General features: G+C 57.1%; 2 protein-coding genes across 4 annotated transcripts; one reads left to right on the top strand and one right to left on the bottom strand.

Annotated features, from left to right (window-relative positions):
* Window positions 1–405: 405 nt before the first annotated feature.
* On the top strand, window positions 406–3,514 carry CISD3 (CDGSH iron sulfur domain 3). Its single transcript, XM_055576039.1, has 4 exons — window positions 406–645; window positions 978–1,013; window positions 1,597–1,716; window positions 3,183–3,514. Exons 1-4 carry the CDS (start codon window positions 598–600, stop codon window positions 3,360–3,362), a joined length of 384 nt encoding a protein of 127 aa, XP_055432014.1. The 5' UTR covers window positions 406–597; the 3' UTR covers window positions 3,363–3,514.
* A 484-nt stretch (window positions 3,515–3,998) lies between these two features.
* PCGF2 (polycomb group ring finger 2) lies at window positions 3,999–14,926 on the bottom strand. Of its 3 annotated transcripts, XM_055576038.1 has the most exons (11): window positions 14,357–14,926; window positions 8,918–9,054; window positions 8,260–8,356; window positions 7,899–7,954; window positions 7,766–7,816; window positions 7,444–7,552; window positions 7,221–7,275; window positions 7,036–7,134; window positions 6,084–6,164; window positions 5,561–5,669; window positions 3,999–5,410 (listed from the first exon to the last, which is right to left on the bottom strand). In XM_055576038.1, the coding sequence occupies exons 2-11, from the start codon at window positions 9,027–9,029 to the stop codon at window positions 5,292–5,294; spliced, it is 888 nt and encodes a 295-aa protein (XP_055432013.1). In that variant the 5' UTR covers window positions 9,030–9,054; window positions 14,357–14,926; the 3' UTR covers window positions 3,999–5,291. The 3 variants fall into 3 exon arrangements, with proteins under 3 accessions (XP_055432013.1, XP_055432011.1, XP_055432012.1); XM_055576036.1 differs by having other exon boundaries at window positions 3,999–5,669; XM_055576037.1 differs by having other exon boundaries at window positions 3,999–5,669; window positions 7,036–7,131.
* Between the last annotated feature and the right edge of the window lie 1,527 nt (window positions 14,927–16,453).

Below are 16,453 nucleotides of genomic sequence, written 5' to 3'. Positions count from 1 at the left end.
GGGTGGGCAGATGGTCTACTAACATTTCTTTAAGTACTTCACAGACCAAAATGCACAAAATACCCAGGTTGCGTATTGAAAATCAGATACCTTTGCTCCACTCATAAGAACGTAATGTGTAGGTCTGGGCCAGGCGGAATCTGATTAAAAAACAAAACAAAAAAAACTCCATAAGTGATGAGATATATCCACACCGCACTTCTAGAAGCACTGTCTTAAGGCTCGGCAAGAGAAAACGGTCTCGTTTCCCGGGCAGGCTCCCTGCCCACAAGGCGGGAGGGGTCGCAGGGAGGCGCAGGCAACCAAACGAGCGGCGATGCTCCGCGCAGGTCCTTCGCAGACACGCGGGTACCAAAGGGGGCGCCGGAGAGCCCGCCACACCCTGGGGGCTCCGAGGGGGCTGCTGGGCCGGCTCCTCGGCCCGACTTCCGGCAGCTGGGGCTGGACGGCCCGTGCAGGCCCGCGGCCCGCACCGCGCGAACCCCGCGGCGTCTTCCGGGCCGAGGCGGGGCTGGGCCAGAGGGAGGCGGGGAAGCGGGAAGGTGACCGGGGCGCGAGGCGGAGCCGGCGCGGCGCGGTGGTGGCAGCGGTGCTGCCATGGGCTCCGTGCGCGGCGTGGGGACGCTCGTGCGGCCGGCGGCCTGGGTGAGCACCCTCGCGGCCGGGCCCCCTACCCTGTCCTGCGCTCCACCGTCCTCCGCTCATCGCCCCGCCTCTCCGAGCCGGCCCCTAGGCTGAGCTCCCCCCAAACCCCTGCGTCGCCTGGTGCTTCGCAGCCGTCCCTGAGCGCCCGTTGGGTGCCGGCTCCTCCCCCAGCGACTCCCGTTCCTCTCTCGGGAGCCCTTATTACCTTCGTACTTCTAACGCGCGCCTAAGCCCTGTCGTCTCTTCCCTCCCTCTGGAAGTCTTCCGCTTTCCATTGACTTTATTTTTCTGTTTCCAAATCACCGCCCCGCGGATGCCTACTTGCCTTGCAGACGCTGAACCAGAGACGGGACATCACCTCCTGGCTGGTAAGCCCTACCCCCCCCCCCAACTCCGCCCTGTTTCCCCTTCCCTCCACCCGAGTCCCCCAGGCCCAGAGAGACCACCGAGGTAGAGACCAGAGGAGGAAACCAGAATGGGTCAGCCCTGCTTTGTAAACTCCAGCCTGAGACTCCCTTGTCTATAGCCACCTCGCCCTGGCTCAGAGGAGATGGGGTGACCCGAGGGCAGAGGATGGGGAGCAGGCTTCTGCATGAGGAATCCTGGTGCCTGATAAACCGAATCCCAGGTGCCATTGGCTCGCCAAGGCTGGCAGGATCCTGGCCCTCCACCCCTGGCACCAGGGTGAGAGCCAGGGCTTGAAGGGAAAGCCTGGACCCTGAAACATATGTGGTTTCGTAGCCTTGAAATCTCTTCCCTATCCTGAGCTTGGGGGGCCTCACGGTGGGGCGGGGGCGGGGGAGGGGGGGCATGGTCCTTGCAGGGTGGAGTCAGATCAGCCTCATGCAGAGAAAGCCTGTCACCAGCCAGGGCCCTGGGAAAGCTGGACATGGCCACAGGCAAGAAAGTGCCTCCAGGGCATGTGGTGACCTTTCATCTTCCCTGCCACAGGCCCGATGGTTCCCCAAAACCCCAGCCAAGTCGGTGGTGGCCCTAAAAACACCTATCAAGGTGGAGCTGGTGGCTGGGAAAACCTACAGGTGGTGTGTGTGTGGCCGCAGCAAAAAGCAGGTGAGAGACCTGTATCCCCCTCCCCGTTGACATATCACATCTGTGGTTTGGGGACACCATGTGTGGCCCAGGAACTCCCCTTCAAGACATTCCTTTTTCCCACATATACCTGAGGGATCACAAGGGTGGGGGTGGGGATATTCTCGGGCCAGCCCTGAGCTCCCAGTTCTCAGGATCCAGCTTTCAAGATGGAGACAGAGAGAGAAAAACTGAGTCCTGGGGCCAGGCGGGTGGGGCCAGAGTTCTGTCCTCTTCTGAAGCTCCCGGCTCTGCCCAGAAAGGCTTGCCTGCCTCTCTCTCTCCCCTCTTTCCTTCTTCCTGGGAAGCATCTGGGTTCCCAGGCCTCAGACCCCAACATCAGGAAGACTCTGAGCAGCCTCTCTGTCCCGAGTGTGCCCCTTCCTGGCATCTGCTCCTGAAAACTCTCCCTTTTTCAGTTTCTGTGACTTCCCTGGTTTCTTGTTGTCTTGTCATTCTGGCTGCCTGCTCCCCTCTCCTGTCCCAGGAGCCTTCCATCCCTTAGGAACCTGCCCCACATTCTTAGCCTCTGGGCCCCTTTCCTTCCTGAGCTGGCTCAGAACTGGCTCAGAACTCCAAACCGCATGATGTGGTGTCTGTCAGCAGCCCAGGGCCCGAAGTCCCGCTTTGCTACCGATTTGCTGTGGACTTTGAGCAGGTCCTCGTGAGCATGGCGCTCTGCTGCCTGCCAGTGAGTCCTGGCACCGGCAGGCCCTTTGTGTCTCTCTGCCTCTTGCCCTCTGGGACCAGTTTGCTGACTTGTAATCTGCACACTTCTCCCATCCACCCTCCTACCCCACCCTCACTCAAGGGCAAGAGGCTTTGCTCCAGCTCTGCCACTCAGTAGCAAACCACCTGTCTGGGCCTGTTTCCATTACCCAGGCTGTGTAGGAACACCTTCTGGGGTGAAAGGGCATAGATGCTCACAGCAGGCAGCCAGTTTGCTGTCGGACCTCACCTTCTCCCCTTCCTTCCACCCCCCTCCCCGCAACATCCACTCCCCATGAACATGCCCAGTTGTTTGTTGGAGCCAAACAAAATTGATACTCCAGTCTTAAAGGCCACTCAGAGAAGTTCGTACCTTAAGAACATGGGAAAGGAAATGAATGTCATGAACCAACGAAGACTCGGAACCATTAAAAAAACCCAAAAAACCATTGTCAGTATAAAAGTTGCTGATACATAAGGTATCATTTCGAAATACCATTTCGTTTTGAAAATTCTCTTCTTGGGTCCCCCAGAAACTATTCCTGTAAGGACATACATACTGAACACTTTGTACTGGCAGAGTGCATGATAAACCTTTATGCATTTTATTTTCTTGAGGTTACTCTGATTACTGTCACATTACAGACGACAAAAGTTGGTCACTCAGCTGTGTCCCTACCAGCACTGCCCTGCCCCAGCAGGTAGGGTTGGGTCTCTCTGACTTTTCTTTTCCTTACTAGCCCTTCTGTGATGGCTCCCACTTCTTCAAACGCACTGGCCTATCCCCACTGAAGTTCAAGGCCCAGGAGACCCGCACAGTGGCACTCTGTACCTGCAAGGCAACCCAGAAGCCCCCATACTGTGATGGTACCCACAGGAGTGAACAGGTGCAGAAGGCAGAACTGGGCTCCTCACTCTGAGGGGTGGCTCACCCCAGGGACCCCAGCCCCCATAGCTGGTTTGTGAAGGGCTTGCTCCGATAAGCCAAGGTCTCCAATCTGGCGCAGCTGGGAATAGGCCCTGGCTTTGATGCCTGCTGGTGAAGATGCCATTAAAGAGACCTGCTAGCCCAGAGTGGTGTTCTTGTGGTCACAGGTATGAGGGACAAGACCTATCCCCCTCCAGGATCTTAACCTGGGCTGGGGACACCAGACTGGCTGCAGGGAGGGAACAATTCAGGTTCCTTCCATATGGGGTCCCCCAAAGCAGGTGACCCACTCTAGTACTCTTGCCTGGAAAATCCCATGGACAGAGGAGCCTGGTAGGCTGCAGTCCATGGGGTCGCAAAGATTTGGATGTGACTGAGCGACTTCACTTTCACTTTTCACTTTCATGCATTGGAGAAGGAAATGGCAACCCACTCCAGTGTTCTTGCCTGGAGAGTCCCAGGGACGGGGGAGCCTGGTGGGCTGCCGTCTATGGGGTCGCACAGAGTCGGACACGACTGAAGCGAGTTAGCAGCAGCAGCAAAGCAGGATGAGCCCAGAGACTAGAGTAGGCCAGAGGACCCCGCCCACCCTTCTTGTCCTTTCTGTCCCAAAGAACTACAGGCTCCAGAGAGTATGCAGCATTTATTACAAAGCCAGGAGATACAAACACCCCAGGGGAGAAGGGTACAGCCACAGCACCTCAGACACAGGACAAGGTGCGAACACAGACAAACCCACGGGGGATGCCCGGCCCCAGACACGTAGCTGTGATGGAGTGCTGCCTCTTCCCCTCCCCGATCGGATCTATGTACACTGGAGGAAAGACAGGTGGGCAGGGGATCTACCCCTTGGGGGTGGACCACTTGACTCCAGGATGGAGCAGAGCTCAGACCTTACTGGCCTGTCTTGTGCTTTTAGATGTCTCTGTCGCTCTTTCCTGACTTGGCCGCAGCTGCGGGTGGGGAGGGGACTGGAGGACTGCTTGCCTTTGGCCACATCTGGGGTCTGTGCTTATCTGAGGTCACCCCGCTTCCACCTGTCCACTCTAGCCCCCAAAGAGACTGCCCCAGCAGCCTTGCTAGTGCAGGCTTCTGGGTGGCAGAGGGGTAGGAGTGAGGCGGTTCACGATGTTAACCCCACAGGGGAAGTTCAAGGGCTGAGGCCTCCTGTGGCCCGAATCTTCTTTTCCACGAGATAAATGATGCAAAGGCCACACACATGGCGTTGGGGGCGAGGGGAGTGGGGAGGCAAAACTATCTATTTTTTATACAAAGTTTCCACTGCAGGAGGAGGAGGTAAGGGAGATGCCCTCTCCACTGTCCACTTGCTCCTCAAAACCAGGGGATAGGCTGCATTTGTAAAAGGCACTGTCTTTGCTATTCTCTGAACATTCAACAATGGGGGGGGGGAGGGCACTGGTCAGGGTAAGGGTAGGACAGCAGCCAAGAGGGGGAAAGAAACAGAGTGGGCCCCATACACAGCCAATTAGAGTTGTGCCTAAAGCTTTGGGGGTTGGTGGGGGCCCCTCAGCACCCCATATGTCTTGGGACAGGAGGAGGATGGGGCGGAGTGATACTGGGCCTCAAGTGGCCCCTCCAATTCCACCTCTAGGCACCCCCAAAAAGAGCAGAGAGAATTCCACAAGACCCCTTAAAAATGAACACCCCACCCCCCACACATACACACACACATAAAGTTTGTTTCCTGTGGCATTTAAATTAATCTGGTTGGTCCATAAAAAATAAGTATGTATATTTGGTTTTTCCTATGTACATATATATATAGATTTATTTATAAAACCCATCCCCCACCCCTAAGGTGGGAGGAGCTGGGGAAAATAGAAGAGGTGGAAAAGGGAGCCCAGAAAAAGTGGAGGGGTGGAGAGGCATGGCTGGAAAAAGAGGGAGAGGGTCCCTTTCCTCAAGTTAAGGGGGGCACAGGAGCTCCGTTGACAGTCATCTTGCGCCCCCTGCTGGTGGAGGATGGTGTCTGCAGGCAGTTTGAGGTGCCCCCGTTGGCAGCTGCAGTGGCCCCCCCGGCTGTCACAGGGGGAGTTGGGGAGGTGGGGTGGGGGGCCGAGGGGCCATGAGAGCTGGGAGAGCCATGGGAGGGGGTGGCTGGGCTGGGTAGGGAAGAGGAGGTGGCCGGCAGGGTGGCAGGGCTGGGAGCCTTGTCACTGACTGACTCACACTCGGATGCCCCGCTGGTGTTGGTGCCCTCGGAGGGGGTGGGTGCTGTGGGCAAGGTGAGTCGCTTGCAGGCTGGCTGGACGCGATACTTGAGGGGGAGAGGGCCATTCTGCAGGGAGAAGGGGAGGGGAGGGTGTCAGGAGAAAAAGGCTAATGGGGCAGCCACCCACCTTCACCCTATAGCACCCAAACAGGGAGAAAGGGAGGACGAGACACACAGGTGGGACTGACAAGCAAGGCGGGAGAGGAAGAGAGCACGTGTAAGACCAGAGACAGAGAAAAAAGGCAAGAGGGAGGCCAGAGAGCAGAAGGCCAAGTTTACTCCTCCACGGCCACCCAAATTTGCACATGTGGTCTGCCCAAGGATCCTTTTTTCCTCCTGAGTATGGAAGGTCATCAGTGAGAGATGGTCTGCAAGGCCACCTTGGACGTGCCCAGCCCATGAGACGAGGGATGAACTGTCTCTGATTAGAGCAGGGTCACCCACGTAATGGCCCAGGCTCATACCACCCCACCTACTCACCCGCCGCCAGGGGTAGATGTAGGCAATGTCCATGAGGGTGTAGTATTCCTTCAGCGGCTCGTCCTCATAGAGAACCTCAACCTGGAGGAGCAAAGGGCAGATGGCTCAAGGCTCCAGCCTTTTGGCAAAGAGGCTCTGGGCAGGTGATCCCTCATCCCTCAGGTTGCCCGGTGCATCTGACTTCCTCTCAGAGTTGTCTCAACAAAACTCCTGACCAGCAGGTGGGAAGGGATCCAGAGCAGATGCCCACATCATCAAGCCACCCCCGGCCATCCACACAGTGCTCTGGGTCCCTTTCTATCTCTGGCATGTTCTCCAGAGGAGCCAACAGGCACAGAAAGGGCCCCAGGGAGAAGGCACACGGTGGAATCACACCATGCCTGGATCCTGCTCCTGAGATTGTTTTAACTGCTAAGATGTGAATTGAGTTTTAATCTTGAGAAGTTACTCCTCATGTGATTCTGACATGTGGCAAAGTTTGGGATCTACTGTCCTAGAGCCTCAATAGTCCATGGACCAGCAGCTCCAGAAGCACCTGGGAGCTTTCTAGAAATACAATGTCTACTCAGAATTACATTTTAACAAGACCTCTAGGGGACCATACGTATGTTCAGATTTGAGAAGCTATATCCTAAAGCTCCTTGGAAATTTCAGACTAGCCAGCTGGCCCTAGATATGGCCCTAAGTTTTTACATACACAGCTCTGCCGTAGTTCTAAGCGTGCAGGCATGCACACACACTGTCTTGGTCCCATGCACTTCTGCACACTGGCTTCAGCAGAAGTAGACTGTCGCACCTGAATGTTGTCTTCAGTTACTGTTCTACACAGGCTGTTACACAACATGCAAGCCCTTGGTGACACCACACCAGCCATGAACCATGACTAGGATGCACAGACTGTCAGACACACCCACAAAAGAGATACATGTTTCAAAAGGGGCCAGGGACTCACCTTGTACTTGCTGGGCACATCCATCTTGTTGCGGAGAAACTTGGCAAGATGCATGACAGTCATGGCTGCTGGGCATCGCAGGAAGCGCACACCTGTCTGCTGGGGAAGAGGCACCCAAGGGCTGGGGTCCACCCCGGCACTCTCTCCCAGCCCATACTCCGCTCTGGGCAGGCCCGAGCACTCACCTTCTCCTTGTCACCATCCCCATTCTCCAAGGGGCCCTTCTTCTCTTCCCGGTCTCTGCAGAAGGAGAAGGAATGAAGGAAAACCTGGAGCAGGCAGGACCTAACTGCACACAAACATCTGGAAGGCCCTCCCGGAAGTGCCCTTTCCTCCCAGGGAACGGGGACGGCAGGGGGGAGGGACCTGCCTAGGACCCTGAAAGGGCCATGTGTGGGCCAGACTTGCCTGACACCTTCGTAGAACTCGATGGAGAGGCTGACGATCTCGTCATCGCTCAGAGCCCCTTTCTCCTGCTCCAGAACCTCACCACGGTCCTCATTGGAGCCGTTGGGGACTGCAGAAGGAGCGAGCTGGGAAGGCTTAGCTTAGGAGCAGGGACAGGAACCCCACCATCAACCCAGGGATCTCAGAGCTCAGTGCAGTGAGCCCAGCCCTCCCCCCAACCCCGGGATGGGAGATAGCGCAGTGGTGCCCACTGGCCTTCCATGCCTCTGGCCCTGGTGCCAGGGGGAGGGCCACGTGTGCACACACATGTGAACACACTCACCTTCTGTCAGGGGGTAGGCTGCATAGAAATCCCGCCGCCGTTTCATCTCATCTGGAAGAGAGGGAGCAGGCTCAGAGGAAGCAACAGGCTGGGCAGTGAGAGCTGGTGGCAGGGGGACAAAGGGTGCAGGTACCTTTAAAAAGCCCAGGGACCAATTTGTAGACAATGTCTTGAAGGGTTTTGTCAGATCTGAAAAGAAGCACACAGGAGCCAGTCGGCAACCATCTTACCCTGACTTTCCAGCCTAGGCCCCCTCTTCCCACCTCTCTCTCAGAGCCAGGGCCCAGGCATGAGGGTCCTTGTAGGCCCTGTCTCTACCTCTCTAGAATTTCTCAGCTGGATACATCATCCCCAAGGGACGGTCCATGCCCAATGCTCCTCCCCCACCTGCCACCCGGGCTTCAGGAAGCAAGGAGGGAGGGGACAGAGGGCAGCTGCCACCAGGGCAGCTGCCCCAGAGGATGGGCGGGAGCAGCAGGAAGTGCTGGGCCCACCTGATGCTCAGCAGCGGCCGGGTTTTATGGACCTGCACATCGCACATGGGGCAGTACTTGTTGGTCTCCAGGTAGCGCACGATGCAGGTTTTGCAGACTTGGGGGGTGTGGAGAGAGGAGGAAGAGTCAGAGTCCCCTTTGTAACCCAGGATCAGCCCCCACACTCCCTGCCCGGGTTCAGGTATCCCCTCCTCTCCACCATGTTCCCACAACTCAGGCCCTTTCAAAGACCCAGCGCAGCCCTGTTCTGCAGATGGCAACTGCCCTTTATCCATCCTTGGGGGAGAACAGATGTGTGTGTGTGTGTGAAGCCAGTGTCGAGTACCATGCGGAAGGTGAGTCCCAAGTTCCAACCCGCTTGTAGAACAAATCAACAGCCAAGCTACTAGATACCTCCCAGTTCCCTGACTCCTAGTCACCAGCCCGTGGTGCACACCAGGGCACTTTGTATTCATGGGGTGCAGCGTCATCCACAGAGACTCAAGGAGGGAATGGAGATTTCAGGTAAAAGTCCCCCAAATGAACTGCTGGGCTGAACCCTGCAGTCTCCTCCCAGGCAGTCTCCCTTTGACCTGGGACCCTCACCAGATACATGGACACGTTTGCTCCTCAAGGCAGAGGCCACCTATCCCAGGAGCAGCCCTCGACCCCAACTCACAGGAATGTAAGCATTCCACGATGGTAGTGGCATCTATGAAGTACCCCCCGCAGAGGGCACACATGAGGTGAGGGTTCAGCTCGGTAATTTTGATCCGTGTGGTCCGATGCATGGTGCTGGGGTGGGGGGGCGTCACCCTGGGGAATAAAACATGGAATCAGGAACCCCGGGATCCAAGAGCCCCTCCCACACTGTACTCTGCCTGCCCCACAGGCAACATCTCTCCCTGGGCCCATGGCCCCCTCCTCTCCCTCCAAAGCCAGACTGGGGTGGTTCTTTCTGACCCCCTCTGAGTGTTCACTGAGGGCTCTGGAGATTCCTGTGACCTTGAACAACAAGCTCAGGTTCTATCTCAGGAGCAGCAGAAAGACTGAAGTTAGACCACAGGAAGCACCACTCAACTCTCCAGAGGATGTGGGGAGGCGGGAAAATGGAAGAGAACAGAGTTTTTAAAAATCTCCCTGATCCCAATCCATATACATACAAGTGAACTCCCTGGGAGCTATGAGGAAACAGCCTCTTGATTGGGTCTTTCTACTCCATCCTACCTTCCTTCCTCCCATCACTGCTCCAGGAAGCCTCCTTCCATGAGAACACGGGGGGAATGAACACTCTAAGTCTGAAGGGGGCATCCCACCAACTGTCCCTGGGCTCCGGCCTGGCCCCGGAGCAGCTCCTTGGAAACACACCACATGCCGACCACACAGGTTCTAGGCCTGGAGCTCAAGCAGGAAATACCGAGGATGGTCCTTAGGCCCCCAAGGTTGGGAACACACAGCTCCAGCCCGACCCCCAGCCCAGCCCCAGACTCTGCAGCAACTGCAAAGGGTCTGGGTAAAACAACTGTCACTGCTGCCTCCATAGGGAGGCCACCACGCGCCCTGACGGATGGCCTGCTGCATGGTGCCCCTCCCAGGCACGCTCGGGAATCTCCGCCTGTGGGCACCGCCACCCGCCCATCTTCTCCCATCCGCGGCCTGGCCACAAGCTGCCCAGTGACAGGCTATAGGCTGTCAGGGAGGCCTGCTGAAGCCAGGCAGAAAGTTCTGTCCACAGCCCACCAAGCACCCAGCCAGGCCCTGGCTGGGTCCAGGGAGGACAGGCAAAGCCCAGGTCTGGACTAGCTGATGTGCTTACTTCTTAGTTTAGAAATCCAACCTGTAGCCAGCAGCCACGGTACCTCCCTCCTCTTTCCCAGAGGAAAAGCCCATGGGGCGGGGCCTGGGAGGGTAGCCAAACCCCCAGAGCTCTTTTACAACATACATCCTTCTCTCCTTTCCAGAAAGATTTCTAAAGCCAACACATTGGGTTTTCTAGGACCCGAAATTCACAGCTGGGAATCAGCAGTTACTATAGAGACCCCAGGATGAGTTTGGCCAGGACCCAAACAGCCAACAGAGGCTGTCCAGAGACCAAAAGAGAGGGAGAGACACAAAGACCACATGTGGGAGAGACACGGAGCTGCAGGGCAGACAGAGGGGAACACGCAAGCCCAGAGCCAGCATGCATGCAGCGGCCCAGACCTGCCTGAGGAAGGAAAGGGGTCTCCACCCCCTCAGCCAGCCCTCCCTGCATGGGTCCCCTCTTCATAATTATGTAGAAACCTTGCTGGCTACTATACAGTTTGGTTGTTCCCACAGTAACCCCTGGCATGATGCCCAAATATTATTACAACCATCCAGAGGAGGGAACAGACTCCAGGTGGCTAACTCGCTGAGTGTGTATAATATCCATGTGGTGTGTACATGCTGCTGGGCCTCCAAAAGTACTTCGTGTGACTACCTGTCGTGTGTGTGTCTGTGTGTGTGTGTGTATGTATGTGTGTGTGTACACAGCCAAGAAGAAAACTTTGGGGATCTGCTAATGCTGAGGGTCCAGATCAGATTGTGTGTACTTAGTCGCTCAGTTGTGTCTGACTCTTTGTGACCCCATGGACTGTAGCCCACCAGGCTCCTCTGTCCATGGGGATTCTCCAAGCAAGAATACTAGAGTGGATTGCCATGCCCTCCTCCAGGGGATCTTCCCAACCCAGGAATTAAACCCAAGTCTTCCTCACTGCAGGCAGATTCTTTACCATCTGAGCCACAGGGAAGCCCAAGGGTCTAGACTGCAACTGGAAAATCTCATGCCCTTTTCTCTCCCTCTCTCCCACACACACATGTGGGCGCTTCACACTGCCTTAGCCGCCTCATTCACATATTCACTGTGTTTCCAAAACAGATACTTGGCTCCTAAGAACTCCCTTCCAGGGACTTCCCTGGTGGTCCAGTGGTTAAGACTGCACTTCTACCACAGGGGGCGTGAGCTCCATCTCTGATGGGGGAACTACTCGCATGCTGCAAAGCGCAGCCAAAACAAAAAGAGTTCCCATCCTCCCATTCATCCAGGTCCTGCCAGGCCAACTGTGGCCTCAACATGCAGGAGCTCAGTGACACTCACCCTCTTATTTCTGCAAGCACTTGTGAGAATTCAGACCGAGACTACTGCTCAAGCTCAGTTCTGGATGCATGGGTGAAGGCAAGAGTTGTGGTCCTTACTGAGTGAAATGTTCCTCCCTCTCACTTTAAGAAATGAGCCCCCTTGCCACACTCCCTGCTCCCCTCTCCCATCTCCCATCTCCAGGGGCCTCAGACTGGAGCTGGGGGTGGGGAGAAGCACTGATTGGCTCCTCACCTGGTTGCCATGGTTACCTGCAGGGCCCTGCCAGCAGGTGCCAAGAACAACTGTAAACAGGAGCTCAGTTCCCTCATCCGCCTTGTCTTTCTCCCCCCAAGAGGCCTCAGGGCCCCACACCTGACACCTAGCTCCTCCCCAGCTACAACTGGCTGGACCTCCAGCTCCCATCACCTTAGGGCAGAGCCTAAAAGAGGAAGGAAGAGACAAGTCCCAAGAAGCAGAAAAGGGAGACTGCGCCATTTGCAAGTGCCCTGCGGCGCTTTGGGGGCCAGTTCCAACCACATCCCCACAGTGAACCTGAGCACCGTCTCCCACCCTCAACTGGGGGCCAAGTCCTTCAGTACCGTCTGGCCCCATGATGATGGAACAGTCCTTGCTCCTGGCCCCCAGGTTTCAGCTACAGTGGCAGGAAAGGAGCTTGATCAGCACCCAGGACTCAACCCCAACTCCTCCGTGTCATCCAAGTCTGGCATGAGTCTTTACCCTTTCTCAAAGCCTCCTACTCACTGAACCAACCCCCCGTATCTCCATTCTAACCAGGCTTTTTCTGGAAGCTCCTCTCTAAGTCAGACTTCTTTGTCAGTTTGTGGTTTTTTTTCTTTTTCCCCTGAGAAATAGCCAATCTTTGATAACCCAGAGATCACCTTCTGCTCCTTCAGATTCTCAGCTATAGGATTCTTTGCTCTGCTTTCCCCCCACATGAAATTCACCCAACTCCCTTACTAGAAAATCTCCAAGTCTTGGGAAGAGTCACTCGGGGTCACATCCAGACATCTAAAACCACAGAAGTGGAAGGGATCTTAGAAAGCATCTTGTCCAGTCCTTTCACTTTACAGATGAAGAAGCCCAGAAAGAGGTGACTTGTCTCAGGTCAAGCGGTCACCCCGTGGCAGTCCTAGGATTAGACACAGCCTGACTCCTATTCCAGTGCTCTTTACAGACTGGCACCCATGCTAGGCTTCCCACTCATTCAAGGAATCAATAAGCCTGGACTGACTCCATCCAGGCAGGCAGAAGGACTACAGGTTCCATCAGAAGACCATTCAGTGAGCCGTCAGGGTCAAAACATAACCATGAGGACACAGTCTCTCTCTGAAGTAGGAAGAGCGGGCAGAGGCTAATGGCCTCACCCAACTTCCCTAATACAGGAGGGAAGCAGGCTCTATGGAAGCTCAGGGAGCCAGAATGTACTGGATCCCAGAAGTCCATCCCTCTCCCAGCCTTGTGGGTTCAGCTGTGGAAGCCTGTGGATTTGTGTGTGTGTGCAGAGAGCCGGGGGTGGAGGTATGCCTGGGACATTCAAACTCTGTGTTCCCTGACCCCTGACCCTGAGTGCTCCTCCTGCCAGAAGCATCGAAAGAGTCCTCTAGTCTCCTGAAGCCGGGCTCACTCTACCCTCCCTCCCCTCCCACCTCTCAGCGTCCTAAGATCAAACAAAGACAAATATCCAAAATATACACAGTTACACACTGCCAGATACACACACACACCATATGCACACACAGCCAGACACACCCCCTCCATTTTTCTCTCCCACTCTCAACACACACGGTCAGACACTTGGCCAGACACACACACAGACACACCCCATCACACATAGAGCCAGACCAGAGCCAGGCCCACGCTTGCCAGGTGTACAAACCACTCCCACCCACCCCAAGAAGCACACAGTCTGACATCCCTGCCTGAAACCAGATCTACAAACACGCACTAACCTTTTGTGTATCCCCGGTCTACCCAGGGTAAATTATAACATAACTCTTCCAGCAACAAAGGCAGTACGGCTCGCAACCCCCACTCTGGGGGCCAGAGGCTGGAGGAGTGGGGTGGGCATCCAACCTGCACAAAGATGTCACCTCTTCGTGTTCAGGCTCTCTCCATTCCCATGGCAACAGCTCCATCAACCAAGATCTTCCAGGGAAGACCAGGAGCAGCAGAGAGCACCCCCCCTCCCAAAAGACTTCAACTTGAACCCCACCCAGCTACTCTCTCTGGATCCCAAGTCCTGAGTCTTACCTCGGGCCTGTTTCCTGCATTATTCCAAAGACAGCTCTAAGACCTCAACCCCCAACTCCAAACCAAGAAACCCCTGGGAAAACCTCCCCACTAGAAAGCTATAACAGAGCTTTCTTTATGCTCCTTCTCCAAGTACTAACACCTTGGAACAGAGTGGAGAGGGGGGAGGAAGAAGAGAAAGGAGAGTTTCAGGAACAAACTGCAAGAGGCCCAGAGAAGGAGGCGTAAGAACGGAGTCAAAGACCACCAGGAGACCACCTCCCCACCCCACCCCAGCCTCAGGGAGCCCTGGAGACTAAGGCAGCGCGGCAGGAGAAGCGGGGGGTCTCTGAGAGACAAAGACCAGGAGGAAGCGCGGGGCAACGCCTCCACAATATTTACAGACAAATTCGCCATCCCCGGGCCTCCTCCCCTACCTCAAGCCATCCCGAGCAATTCTGGGCAGATGGGGGCAGTGGGGGAGGGAGAGAGGCACGCTGGGCTCCCCGTGGAGACAGGGGGGCAGGGCTGTCTACTAGTTGAGGGGTCCCACCCCCTTAGAACTAGAAGCAAGAGGATCTAGGGAGGGGGGGCATCGGGCTACCCAGTGCAAGTGGGGCCAGTCGGCCAAACCCCTCCTGACTCTGCGGGCGATAGGAAATATCGCGATAAATCTTCCCCATCTTCCTTCTACCCCCTCCACCCCGGCTTCCCCAGGAGCCTGGGTCAGACGATCAGAGGCCCCAGTTACCGGGTGGCCGCTCCTACCTTCCCTAGAGCCAAACTTTCAGCGGGGCCCCAAGGAGGGGTGTTCCGGAGAAAGAGGCTCCGCTGAGGTGGTTCGGGGAGGGGGCGGGGCGCCCAGTCCCGGGATTGGGGGGAAAAGGGAGCGACTGGGGGAGGTGCCCGAGAGGACGGCGCCCGGCAGGGAAGAGCGCCCTCCTCCGACCCCGCAACGATCGAAAAGCTCGTCCCCTTCCTCCCGGCTTCGAAGTCCTCGCGCGTCCACGACGCCTCAGTGCCCACGGAAGAAACCGAGAGTGACCCCTCCCCAGACCGAAAGGAGTACTGGGGGAGAGTCAGGGGCTGCTCTAACTCGTGGGGAGGGCTAGGGGGGCAGAGATCCGCCCCAGCGCGGAGCCCCAAAGCCCCGCGGTTGCCTCGGACCCTCCCCCTCGCTACCTAGGGAGCAGGGTCTAGGGGGGCTGCAGCACAAAGAGGTGGTGGTCGAGGAGACGCCAAATCGTTAAAAGGGGGAACCCACTTCGGCCATCTTGGAAGGGAGGAAAAGGAAAAGGGGAGAGAAAAAAGGGAGAAAGAAAGGCGGACGGGGCGAGCTCGGAGAGGGGCCGGCGGGGGTGGGGCGGAGACGCGAGACCAGGCCGGGCTCAGAGCCTCCCCCGGCAGGGGTTTGTAAAGAAGGATGTGCCGGCCCGCGTCCCAGTCCCCAGATGGTTACAGGGTCGGAGAAGGAGAGGAGAGGGGAGACTGCGTCCGCTTACCTGGGTTCGGGGTCCGGTGGGTCTCGGGGAGGGGGGGATGGGAGGGAGGGAGGGAAGGGAGGGGAGGGGGGCCGCAGCCGTGTCGCTCGCTCGGGCGGCGGGAGGGGAGAAACCTATGGTAAGAAAGGAGTTTGTGAAAGCGCTTTGGGGTGGGAGGGAGAGAGGGGAGGGGAGGGGACGGAGGGGGGAGGGGAGGGACCGGGACTCGGAGGGGGGGCACAAAATGGCTTTTTTCCTCCAGACAAGAGTAGGTCCCGCCCACTACTCACCCACGTGACCTCATTCCTTCAGGGTGTTTGCGGAGAAGGGAAGAGGAGGTGGGGGAGAGGCTAACGCGGCTGCCCCCCCCCACGCGGTGCCGGGCCCCCCAAAACTAGACTACGACCTCACTCTTTTCAACAGCCCCTGACCCTGGAGGATGAATTCTCTTCTCTGTCACCCTCCTCAACTAACCTCTGTCCCCAAAATATGTGTGCGCACCCCTTTCCCCCAGACCCTGCGGTCCTCGCCCCTAGCTGGGGCGCCTGGAAACTGGTGAGATGAGGACTCGACTGAAATGTGACTCGCTCTGCAGTCCTCCACGTCTCGGCCTCGACCAAAGGGCGCTGTGCTCGGGCGGGGGACGCGACGCCTCTGGCCACGCGTCCGGGTTATTTTCATTCACTCTAAGTGACACTCCCTTGAAATTAATAACTGCATGAGTGAGAACTAGCGACTCCTTCCCACCCCCTGACCCCCTCGGCCGCCCGATCACCAGCTCTAAAACGCTGCGTCTGGGACCCAACCCGGCCGCTTCGGGGGCGCCAACTGCCGGGAGGACGGAGGCAGAGGCCTGGGGGCCCGTCTCGCGGCCGGGGCTCGTTTGCTGTGGTGGAGGCTGGCGCCTAGGTGTGCTTGGGCGAAGAACGGGACGCAACCTGGGCCGGGAGGCAAGCTGAGGGCAGCAGCTTAGGCTCCGGGCCCGGGACACAATAATCTGGCCGAAGGCGAGAGACCCGAATGCATTCGAAAACGGGGCGCCGGGGCTCGAAAGTGGGCCCGCGCTTTTTCTCTGCGGGGCACTGATTCCCGCATTTTTCGCCCGCACGCCGATTGCGCTCTGAGCTCTGCACTATTGGTGCGCCTCGCTCGCCCTGGCGAGCGCAAAGGCCGCTGGTGCCCGCCAACTCCGACCGTCGTTCCGGGCTTCGGTCTCCAGTGGCTCCTGCCGGGAGGAGAGAACTAGCAGGGAGCTTGGAAGAGCTAGGAGCAGCAGCTGAGGCCGGAGCCGGGGAAGCCGATCGATATTACTTTATGGAGACTACGGTGGGCCCACCTCATTAGGACGGTCGATTTGCGTATTCGTTATTCAGGATTTATTAGG

Source organism: Bubalus kerabau, chromosome 4, assembly GCF_029407905.1.
Source record: "Bubalus kerabau isolate K-KA32 ecotype Philippines breed swamp buffalo chromosome 4, PCC_UOA_SB_1v2, whole genome shotgun sequence".
Lineage (NCBI taxonomy): Eukaryota > Metazoa > Chordata > Mammalia > Artiodactyla > Bovidae > Bubalus > Bubalus kerabau.
The sequence above is the reverse complement of the archived record's forward strand: the minus strand, read 5'-3'. Positions and strand labels throughout refer to the sequence as shown.

Coding starts and splice junctions, on each gene's coding strand:
- CISD3 (XM_055576039.1), top strand. CDS start 598: ATGGGCTCCGTGCGCGGCGTGGGGACGCTCGTGCGGCCGGCGGCCTGG. Junction 1,014..1,596: donor GGGACATCACCTCCTGGCTG/GTAAGCCCTACC, acceptor TCCCTGCCACAG/GCCCGATGGTTCCCCAAAAC. Junction 1,717..3,182: donor GTGGCCGCAGCAAAAAGCAG/GTGAGAGACCTG, acceptor TTTCCTTACTAG/CCCTTCTGTGATGGCTCCCA.
- PCGF2 (XM_055576036.1), bottom strand. CDS start 9,029: ATGCATCGGACCACACGGATCAAAATTACCGAGCTGAACCCTCACCTC. Junction 7,817..7,898: donor GGTCCCTGGGCTTTTTAAAG/GTACCTGCACCC, acceptor CCTCTCTTCCAG/ATGAGATGAAACGGCGGCGG. Junction 5,670..6,083: donor ACATCTACCCCTGGCGGCGG/GTGAGTAGGTGG, acceptor TTCTCCCTGCAG/AATGGCCCTCTCCCCCTCAA.